Below are 12,013 nucleotides of genomic sequence, written 5' to 3' on the forward strand. Positions count from 1 at the left end.
GAACACCAAACCCCAAAAAAAAAAAACCCACAAAAAAAAAAAAAAAAAAAAAAAAGGCCCCATTGGGATAGGGGAGCCATAAAGTAAGTAAAATTCCAAAACTCAAGACTAATTGAATATAAAAGCCCAGAGACAGGAAAGACTCGAGGACAATCCCCAGTGCCAGGATTATCCGAGGACAAGGAAAGGGAATAGCAGCAGCTATTAAGGGAAAAGATATGAAAGGAATAAGAAGAAACAACATCAAACCCTAGTAGCATTTATAGACTTTAATCAAAATGGCATAATCAAAATGAAAATATGTGAAGAATTCTTTTTTACTCACCTCAGAATCACAGCTGCTAAAGCTAACAACAGCAGAATTTTTATCCACATCAAGTAAATCTAAATAAAGTGAAAAAAACACCAATGGTCAGGATTAAAAAAAAAAAAAAAAAAAAAAAAGAAAAACAGATTCAGATAGAAAAACTAAAAATATTCACAAAATATGTTTTCTGTAAAGGCTCTTCTTAGCTATAACACGTTCATCTTTAAATCTGAGTCTTAATTCTCTTAATTTATCCTTGAAAGTATTACTTAAAAAAATAAATACAATAAAAAGTTATTTTACAATCACCCCCTTTTCATATTTGGTTTATCAGAAAATCATAGACTATCATTTCTTTCCATCCTCATAAAAGCATAAATCTTTCATAAAAAGTTATTTTACAATCACCCCCTTTTCAGATATGGTTTATCAGAAAATCATAGACTATCATTTTTTCCATCCTCATAAAAGCATAATCTTCCGATGTATTTTTGTCAGTGGTAAAAATGTTACCATAGGCTATAAATAACTATTACCATTCTGATTTTATCAGTTCATTCTTATCCATTTCAATTTCACCCATAACACAGGGAAAAGACACTTTTTAGTGTCCTCTGGAGAGAAGGTTCCTAGGTCGAGGCTGCTGTGTCCTGTGAGTGGAGCTCCTAGAACTGATCCTGCAGCAGCCTGTGGCCAACACTACTCCAGAGTGCTTCCTCCCTTAAATTCTAACTAATGATTTGACCTCTCCACCACATCTTTCTAAACCTTGTCTTTGTCCTCCTCCAATTTATTCTTTGGGGTTTTCCATCTTTGGCATGTTTTACACTCATGCTATTACCAGCTTTTTGTAGTTCCTGAATTTCTCCCTACACATAAAAGAATGAATGAAGGAAGGAATGGAGTTGTACCATATTATCCCAAAATTTCACCCTTTGGGATTGTCCACTTCGCCTACTGACCCACCCTAGAACCTACTGGGCTAATAAGTAAGCCGTGGTGTAAGCTATCACCTTAGTGTTTAGGGCTTAAACATAGTTCTAAAAGGTTCATGTTAAATACTAGAGTTTTCTAATTCACAACTTTATTAGAAATTCTTCCAGAAGGCAGCCAACAAAGAAAAACCTTTCTATCTCTTCCTGAAACTTAAGTCCATCCATCTTTTGTATATTAAGTACAGGATAAATAAAAAGAAAATATATCATTCAAATAATCTATGTGCAAAATAATCATCTAATGGAAGATTAAGAAGCCATCAATATTTCAAATTATTATCAAACTAAAAGTGTTCAATAATTCATGCATTAGACTGGTTTGCAAAATAGATCCAGTCATAAAACAAATGTAGACACTTTGCTCACCTGTATTAAGACATTATCTATTGCAGTTTGCACCTCTAAGATAAGGCTGTAGCTCGCATCATCTTTACTTAGTGTAAATTTGTCGTTTATGCTAAATGAGGGTACTGCTGATTTGGCTTTGCTCGACTGTGAGGACTGCTGATAGTTCTCTCTTTCCTGCAGGACCTTATACTGCAGATGTTCCAACTCACTCCTGGAGGAAAATACACACAACTCGTCACCCACAAGTATACACATCTGAAGTTCTTGGACTGTTGGAGAAATTGGAAAATTTACTTCTGCAAAATGTAAGGTGGTTGAGTGAGAACCACAGCACTGAAGGGACCAGCAGATGGTGACATGGTTACATCGCTGGACTCTCACACAGTCAACCATGGTTCAGGTCTCAGACTGGGAGGCTTAAAACTCACACCAGCCTTGTGTGCGTGTGTGCCCAAAATTCTGAGAGGAGAATGGAGAAGAAGGGACTGTGGCATGGCTGTACCCCTGGAGGGGGATGATTTCTCACTTTCTGACTCTCTTGCTCACCTGTATTAAGACATTATCTATTGCAGTTTGCACCTCTAAGATAAGGCTGTAGCTCGCATCATCTTTACTTAGTGTAAATTTGTCGTTTATGCTAAATGAGGGTACTGCTGATTTGGCTTTGCTCGACTGTGAGGACTGCTGATAGTTCTCTCTTTCCTGCAGGACCTTATACTGCAGATGTTCCAACTCACTCCTGGAGGAAAATACACACAACTCGTCACCCACAAGTATACACATCTGAAGTTCTTGGACTGTTGGAGAAATTGGAAAATTTACTTCTGCAAAATGTAAGGTGGTTGAGTGAGAACCACAGCACTGAAGGGACCAGCAGATGGTGACATGGTTACATCGCTGGACTCTCACACAGTCAACCATGGTTCAGGTCTCAGACTGGGAGGCTTAAAACTCACACCAGCCTTGTGTGCGTGTGTGCCCAAAATTCTGAGAGGAGAATGGAGAAGAAGGGACTGTGGCATGGCTGTACCCCTGGAGGGGGATGATTTCTCACTTTCTGACTCTCTGTCTCTCCAGCGAGCACACACACCCAATGGCAAAAATCTCTCTTAAGAAAAAACAAAGAAAGAAAGAAAAAAGAACTACAGCACTGATAGGAAAAAAAAAAAAAAATCTTTGCCTCTCTGATGGACCAAATGATTCCGTGACTTATCCCCAATCTAAAACGTAAAGCATCTACGCAGTCCCATACCAGTGATATGAATCAGGAGCTGAAGTATCAAGGCAGGTTGCAAATAATCGATTCTAACCCGTGCATCTGGCTACAGCTGCACACAGTACGAGTCAGAGTAACTGACAGCCCGAGTCAGAAGAGGAACTAACATGGCAGAAGAACGGGTTAGACCTAACAAGAAGAAACAGACTGTGTGAAGCCAGTAAACATGTACCTTTCAGTCAGATATTAGGGGAGATGACCAGATAAGGAGGCGGCTGCAGACTGAGCCATTTCGGGGAGTCATAAGGATGATTGTGAGCCAATGATACAGCTTAAGTTCTGCCAAGGGCTACAAAAGATTCTGCTGAAACTAAGTGTACAAGGGTGGCTTGAGTAGCTCCAGTTAAGGGGCAAGGCCACATGCAGATGAAGCAAACAATATCAGGGTAGAATAAAATGAGGTTCGATTAGACCCAATTTAAGGGGAAAAATCCGTGGATGAGCTTAGAAGGGATGTGTGCAATGAACAAAGAAAAAGGTTCAGTCACTCAAGAACTACTTAGTGCTAAATTACTACCTATTTATTCCTAAGTACCTAAGTGTTCCGGTGCTAAAAGAGGCAAGCACAAGCTCCCTATGGGATTACATCAGGTGGAATCATGAGTGAGTGGACTTGGTTATAAACAACAGGTACTGGGGTGAGGATACCTCAGAACTCCACTAAGTTTAGCTAGAGCTGAAGTGATGAGAGAAGTCACTGGAAGTTTCAGTAACTCTTACTTCCTCATGTATAAAGCAACCTGATGTGAATCTGGGGGTCCCTTCTCAGAGAACATGTCCAATTACACAGGCAGGAGAGCCATCTTTGTATCTAAGAGAGTCAATATCACTTAGTTCCAGTGAGAAAACGCATAAGCCAAAGTCAAAGACTCAGAAAGGCCCATCAGAACTCCATGGTAGAGACTGAAAGACTGGAGAACATAAAAGCATTAAAAAATGTAATGGACACTAGGGACAAAGTGGAAAGAGAGTGTGGGAGGGGAAGAGCCTAGGAAAGGAATTCGGGGGAAAATTAGAAAAGTAAGACACTTGTGGGACGCAAATAAGGGTTATTATCTGTTGACGAGGATGTGCATAGTATTCTCAACTGGGCTGGACTGAGGTGTACATCATGCTTGGTAAAGTCTCTCTCTATATTCTAAATGATGTATAGCAAATAAATGTATGAATAATAATAATTAATATATAAATTTAATTTTAAAAAAAGCAAGGAACACTAGGAAAATGAAAAATACAGCCATCCATGTGGGTTTCTTTCCAACATTTGAGCAAAACAAAAACAAAAATCTGCAACTATCTATCTATGACTCAGCATGAAAGAAACAAAGCACCTGATCTAAGAGAAAGTCAGTATAGAATAATGCATACAAAAAGCATATTTCTAGCTGCAAACTCCAATCAGCATTTACTACAAATTTTCTTATACTCATCAGTTTTCATTTTAAAAGGTGACAAACCAAAAAGCAACAGCCAAACATGTCATGAAATGAAAATAAAGTAGACAAAAAAAATCCCGAGTTACCGTAAAGTAGAAATTTTATTCTGCATCTCCTGGTTAATTTTTAGTTCTTCTCCTGGCCCACTTTCCTTATGGATGGGCTCCGTGGTCAGACCCGTAACCCAACCTGCAGAGGTGAAGTATAATCAGGCACTATTTGGTGCTGCTAGTGTGAAAAGAGATTTATTACACACAGTGTAGCGGAAACCCCTACACACAAACCCACCCTAGCCCTAGGACTTGTTTAAAAAGTAAGACAAAACTGAAAACAAACAAAAATCAAGCTAGAAAATACTCAAACCTCAGAGGAATTACCCAGCATTTTTTGATACTTTTTTAATGACCTGGAACCATATCATAACACTATAATTAAGAATCTTGCACTTCTTAACAGTTTTTGTTTCCAAGTATGGGATAAATCAAATAATTTAAACAAATTCAAATAGAGCTGCCAAATAAGAACTGCCTTTCAAAATTACTTTCATGGACATTTAAACTCTCATGTGACTACCATGAGAATGTAAAAAATTACCTACTCTCAAGCAAGCAAGTTTGTATAAGCGATGTTCATAGTCCCAAACCTACATTCAATTTCAGTAAATACTTCTCTATAAACTGAAGAATATAATTTAATTTTCAAAGGTACTAGAGACATACTAAACACTCCTAAAATGTAGTATTCAAACATTCACTGTTTTTTATAAATGAACAAGCCTATTCCTCTCTCCTTATTTTGTAACCAGTAAAGTTGTTAATGCTGTGAACAAGAATGATTTATTAGTAATTTTTCAAGTGGCCATCAAAAACAATTTATTAAATTTATATTTTTAGTTACTGGTTCTTTCTCAAACTACCTACTGTCATTTACTTTACCTGAATATGTAGACACCACAATTTCATCATAGCCATCTTTTCCTACACAACCGCCCTGGACAGATGTGACACTTTCAGACAACATCTAAAATAAACGGGACAGCAAACGCTTCATTAAGAAGAAAATCAGACATGCTAAAATGAGCCACAAAACCTATTTACTATCCCCAGACATTCAATATATGAGGGGTCTTTGGAAAGTAAATGGAAAATGTACATTAGGGAAAAACTATGGATAGATTTCAAATATTTTTGCATGAAAATTACTTGAATTTGTTAGAATGCTTTCACTTATTCCACACTTGCGAAAATTATTAAGAAATGAAAGACTCTAGGGCCCAGCAGATGGCATAGCAGTTACATCACTGGACTCTCACGTAGTTGGCTATGGTTTGAGTCCTGGATCCGGAAGCTTAAAACTCACCAGGCATGCATAAATGTGTGGAAAAAATTCTCTAAAAAAAAAACACAAATGACTCTCTTGATTATAGTGTTATGAAAAATTTTAGGCAAAGTTATTTCTCATACAGCTGGCCCAAGTGGCTAAAAGTGAAACTGCTACTTGTTCCTTCTGCCTAAGGATATTTTTGACACTATTCTTTTTTTTTCTTAAGAGCGATTTTTGCTACAGGGTGTGTGCACTTGCTGGAGAGACAGAGAGACAGAACGTGAGAAATCATCCCCCTGCTCCCAGTGGTGATGTCCATGCCACAATCTCTTCTTCTCCATTCTTCTCTTGGGATTTTGGGCGCACACACACACCTAGAATAAGCTTTTTTTTTTTAAGAAGGATTTTTGCTATAGATGCACATGCTCGCTGAAGAGACAGAGGCAGAAAGCAAAAAAATCACATCCCAGGGAGGATGGCCACTCTTCAATCTCTTCTCTTCCATTCTTCTCTCAGATAATCTTGGGATTTTGGGCAAGCACGCACATGTGCCTGGCATGAGTTTTAAGCCGCCAGGTCTAGGACTCAAACTGCAGTTGACTAGCTGGGAGTCCAGCAACATAACCATTATGTCTCCTGCTGACCCCTCTGATACTATTCTTAATCATATAAAGTTTATTCCTAAAAAGTTATTAATAACATTAAAAGAAGGTCTTATTTATGTTACCCGAACAATAAAAGCTACTCCTCTAATGTGTTATTATGCATTAGTGAAACTAAGGCAAAATAGTAATACTTTAAAAATTTATAATAATAATTAAAAAGATAATGAAAAAGTAATTTATTACTCAGCTTGAAGGCAACAGTCTATTATTCAAACACAAGACTAAAGATTATAATATCAAAATAACAACATTTTGAACCAAACACAAGATTTTATTATATTTTCACTTAAAATTCAAACCACCAGTCATCTTTCTAATGAACTGAAAAATACTAAGCATATGTAGTATTCTTTTTAAATGAACTTACTTGATCAAATTGTAGAACAGGCTCATTTGTATTATCAAAACTATATACTTCCACCATTCCGTCATCTCTTCCAACAAGCATATCTTTGACCCCATCACCCACAATGTCATAGCTGTCGATGCACAAAATACCTTTAAAAAAGATGTAAGTTGTAAGTTACTAATAACACTAATAGTTATTGTCAAGTATGTACCAAGTAAGAATGAAAATATGTATATACCAATTCAGAATGGAAGGAAAGAAAAACTGAGCATTGTCAGGCGCCCTTCCTTTTTCCACCCACATCCATGTTTCCAGGGCCTTAACTTTAATCTTCACGGCAATGGCCTCTAGGTTTACATCTCCCTCCAGCTCTGGCTTCTCCACAGAGCGCCACACTCATATATGCAATTCAGCATCTTCTTGTAGACATCTGCATTTCAAACCTCCAAGGCAAGTAAAAGGCTTCATACCCATCTTTACCACACCCCCTCTAAGCTGCTCCTTCTGCAGTCCTCTCCCATCTCAGTAAAGTACACCACCCAGTTGCTTAGACCAAAAATCTAGGCTATATCTCTGAGTCCTTCCTTTTTTCTCACTCCCCATATCAATCCCACTAGCTAATTCTAACTGTCCTACCTCCACAACATATACTGAAGTTGTCTCCTTTTCCTTTCCAGATACTGTTAGTCCATGTTAGTTCAGACTAGGCTACAGCCTAGATAGTTTAAATTCTAACTGCAACAATGACTTCTACCTGGTCGCCATGCTTCTAATTTGACCTTCTCCCCCCAGATTCATTCACCATGCAGTGTATTTTGTTTCAGTAAATTAGATCCTATCATACCCCAACTCAGTTCTCCAGTGGCTTCCCACTACACTTAGTTCAGAATTCCAGCTCTTTCCAAGGTTTACAAGGACCCACCTGATACGGCCCTATTCTCCCTCTCCCATTTCACTTCATGTCATGTTAATGCACTTGGCCACACTGGTCTTCTGGCTGTTCCTCAAATGAATCAAGCTGGTTACTGCCTTAAGTCCTCTCATTTTTCTTCTTCCTGGAACATTCTTTTCCCCTAAATCTTCACATTGTTATCTCATTTTCTTATCAATCAGATCTTAGCTAAAAAACATTTCTTCTGAGTAGCCTTATTTAACCACCCGGTCTAAAAGTAGCCCTCCTCCTCCGTTATCATGCTCTAATACACTGTCCTGTTGTATTTTCTCCAGGGAACTGGGTGAAGCTATCATAAATAGGCATTTGTTTACACTGACTTCTCTAACAAGTATTAATAGAATAAACAGATGAATAAATTTTCTATACATAATAGTCATCTTACAGGACCAGCAGTTAGCGTAATGGCTATGTCGCTGAACTCCCATGTAGCTGGCTGCAGTTCGAGTCTCGGATCCAGTGGCTTAAACTCACGCCAGGCGTGTGTGGGTGCATGTACCCAAGATCCTGAGAGGAGAATGGAGGAGAAGGGACTGCGGCATGGCCATTCCCCCTGGGGGGGGGGTGGTGATTTCTCACTTTCTATCTCTCTGTCTGTCTTTCTGGCAAGCGCACGTGCCCTATAGCAAAAACCTCTCAAAAAAGAAAAAAAAATGCAGCCATTTTGCCATAATAATCATCTTACTACCTACCAAGTCAGCCATAAATTCCTTAGGAAATAGGAATATTCCCTGACCATCTTCTTTGTCTCATACCACATACTCCCAGATTTCCATTAATTCACTACCCTGATTAAAGTGGATTTTAGCATAGAACAATGAATATTAGCCTATGAAGTCTATCTATCCCAAATTACTATTGGCTTTCCTTACTTAAAAACTTATGCCAGGGAACCAGCAGTTAGCATACTGGCTATGTCGCTGGACTCCCAGGTAGTCGACCGTGGTTCGCATCCTGGACCCGGTGGCTTGAAACTCATGCCGGGCGCGTGTGCATGCGTGCCCAAGATCCCGAGAGGAGAATGTAGGAGAAGGGATTGTGGCGTGACCATCCCCCCTGGGGGGGTGATTTCTCGCTTTCTGTCTCTATGTCTCTCTCTGTCTGTCTGGCGAGCGCACGCACCCTATAGCAAAAAAACCTCTCCAAAAAAAGAAAAAAAAAAAAAAAACTTATGCCAAAGGCCAGCAGGTGGCACGGTAGTTAAGGTACTAGACTCTCACATGGCTGACTGCGGTCTGAGTCCCACATTGGTAGTTTGCTTTCTCACTTTCCTTCTCTCTCTGTCTCTGTGTTTCTGGTGAATGCATATACCCTACAGCAAATTTTAAAATAACAATAATACAGGACCAGTAGTAGATGGTGTAATGGTTACATTGCAGGACTCCCATGTAGTTGACTGCAGTTCAAATCCCAGATCCAGTGACTTAAAACATGCCAGGAGCATGTGTGTGTGTGCCCAAAATCCTGAGAGGGGTGGAGGAGAAGAGATTACAGTGTGGCCATCCCCCCAGGGGGTGATTTCTCGCTTCTGTCTGTCTCTGTCTCTCCAGCGAGGGCATGCATGCTATAGCAAAAATCTCTCTAAAAGAAAATTAAATAAATAAAAATAAAAAATAAAATTAAATAATTATTTAATAAAAAAAATTATGCCAATCATCTGATAGACCTGATACTAAACAAATGGTAGACAGAGGCAGCTTGATGATTGCTAAGTCTGCTACAGAAAATGAACAAATAAAACAGGATTAAATAAACCATAATCACTGATTTCAGAATCTGAACTCTGTCAAAAGCATACCCCCTCTTTTTTTCTCATTTCGAATTTCCCACTTGTGTATTGGTTTGGATGTGGTGATCTGAATAAGTCCAAGTTTTCCATCTGATGTTCCAAACACAAGGTCTTCTCCAGAGTCACCTAGTTACAGGTCAAAATCAACGTATTAGATTTAACCAACAATTCATAATCTCTCTTTTAAATTAAAATATTTTCATGTGAAGAATCTCATTTAAAAATATGATAAACACACAGATAATTTGATCTGGGAGAATGATGATATTCATAGAATCTTATAAAAGTAAGAGATAAGACCCTTCCCTATCATCTAATTTCAAGATGAAGAAACTGAAAATTCTAAAGTTCAATAATTCATTACTGTGAGTTACCAGCAAGTAGAAGTATCTCAATTCCAGTTCGTGTTTTTCCTACAATTTCTCATTTTCACTTAGTATTTTTATAAACACATAGCTTATTGTGAAAACAATATTCGGATTACCTCCATTTCCACTGTGTAGAGCTAGGACAGTAGGTGGGCCAGGAACTTCAATTTCATACATTACATCAGATCCCTGAAGAACAAGTATTTAAAAACAGAAACTGAAGACAAATATAAAATAAGCATTCATGGATAACATCAATATTCACATATCATACTTGTAATAACGTCTAAAATTAAGCGGCTGAAAAAAATTAGGCCAGGATGGTTCATTTGCATCTGTTAGCAAGTTCACACATGTTAACTCACTTGAAAATAAAATAAATATAAAGTGTAAAGTGAAAATAAAATATATATAAAGTGTAAATATATATAAAATGTTAATAAGTTTGCACGTTAACTCATCTGAAAATAAAATATATATAAAGAGAAATGATTTATATCAGTCTCCACTTTAAATAATTTCCATTTAAAATATGTTATTTATCTAAAAATTTGACACTGGTAAGTTTTCCTGTCAAAACTCTCCAGAAATAAGTAATTTCTTCTGTCCCCTCCAGTGCCAACTGGAGGATTTTAGCATCAAGGACATTCAAACATTTAAACAGACCCAAAGATACTTCCTAAAAAAATGTTGGCCTTCCCTCTATGTATTACCAAAGCATACTCCTGTTAGAGGCAGGATGATCTATTTAGATAAGAAAATAAGTAAGGTTCTTCTACTTATCATTTTTTTCAGTGTTGCCCTTAGCAATGCTTGCCAATCAATGCATAGTATGTGTGCAGTTATGAAAGAATGGGGCAGCCCAGCTACGATGGCACAGGTGGTAGGGCACTGCTATGCAATACTGGAGCTGCACAGGAGGACTGGGTTCACACCCCAGATCACCCTGATCATCACAGATGCACCTGTGATCCTGGCTGGTGAGAAGGGTACATGGCGAAACCCTATCAATAGTACCTATCCGTGTGTGTGTGTGTGTGTGTCTGTGTGTGTGTTTCTTTCTCTCTCATAAAAAAAAAAAAAAAATTTTTAAATGAGATACAAGTACTTTTACTCATCCGAAAAAAAAAATCCAAGATAATGAGTCAATGAAAACATAACATATAAAATTACAGTCAACATGGCATACTATTTTTCAAAAAACATGTATCAAGGCCAGCAGGTAACACAGTGGTTGGGGCGCTGGACTCAGACATGGCAGGGACTGCAGTTCAAATCCTTGCTTGCTTTCTCATTTCCTCTCTCTGGTCAAATTTAAAAAATAATAATAATAATAAATAAAGTTAAATAACTCTAAAATTTAAAAACATAGTATTTACAATATAGGAGAACAATATACTTTATCTTTTATTAAAAATATCTTAAACTGGGATCAGCAGATGGCATAATGGTTATGTCGCAGGACTCCCAAGCAGGTGATCACAGTTCAAGTCCTGGACCCAGTGGCTTGAAATTCACATAGCATCACCATCCCGCTGGGGGTGATTTCTCACTTTCCCTCTTTCTCTCTGTCTCTCCAGTGAGCACACACAACCTATAGCAAAAATCTTTCTTTAAAAAAAAAAAAAAAAAACCTATATTGGGACTAGCAGGTGGCATAGTGATTAAGACAATAGACTCCTGCATGGTCAACTGTGGTTCAAGTCCCAGACCTGGCAACTTGAAACTCATGCCAGGGCACAGGTGCACCGTACATGCTCAGGTTGACCTGGAATCCAAACCCGGAGTTCCAGTGTGGCTTCAGTATCACATGATGGCCCCTACCACCTGTGCTATTGCAGTGGAGCCCACAGACAAGCTCTTTGACTACATCAACTATCATCCTGAGTTTCTGATTCAATTAGTCCACTGGTTATATGCTATTTACATTAAAACTTTAAGTGTCCTGTAGAACGTATGTGTCCATTTTATTAAAAGTCACTCTTAAGAATACACAGTAATAACAATGACCTGAAGCAGTTCTGTTAGCCAATTATGGTTTTTACAAGGAACATAGGACACCAAAATGATTGTTCCTTCTATCACTTACTTGTCTAACAAATATGTGCTGACTGCTGACTTTATTCTACACCTGGTCCTAAACACTGAATAAACTTATATATAACACCCTCTCTGAAACATCATTTCTTCCTTTGATTTCTGGGG

At 38.1% G+C, this 12,013-nt stretch overlaps 1 protein-coding gene across 1 annotated transcript in view; it reads right to left on the reverse strand.

Annotated features, from left to right (window-relative positions):
• BBS7 (Bardet-Biedl syndrome 7) overlaps nt 1–12,013 on the reverse strand; it is a 34,388-nt gene that overhangs the window by 12,124 nt on the left and 10,251 nt on the right. Inside the window, exons 6-13 of the mRNA XM_027773677.1 lie at nt 9,925–9,997; nt 9,450–9,566; nt 6,718–6,848; nt 5,298–5,382; nt 4,449–4,551; nt 1,658–1,861; nt 1,282–1,289; nt 326–384 (exon numbers count right to left, since the gene is read on the reverse strand). Of these exons, the coding sequence (XP_027629478.1) occupies nt 326–384; nt 1,282–1,289; nt 1,658–1,861; nt 4,449–4,551; nt 5,298–5,382; nt 6,718–6,848; nt 9,450–9,566; nt 9,925–9,997 (780 nt within the window). The remainder of the gene's footprint in view (nt 1–325; nt 385–1,281; nt 1,290–1,657; nt 1,862–4,448; nt 4,552–5,297; nt 5,383–6,717; nt 6,849–9,449; nt 9,567–9,924; nt 9,998–12,013) is intronic.

Source organism: Tupaia chinensis, unplaced genomic scaffold (assembly GCF_000334495.1).
Source record: "Tupaia chinensis unplaced genomic scaffold, TupChi_1.0 Scaffold000362_1, whole genome shotgun sequence".
In the NCBI taxonomy this organism is placed as follows: Eukaryota; Metazoa; Chordata; class Mammalia; order Scandentia; family Tupaiidae; genus Tupaia; species Tupaia belangeri.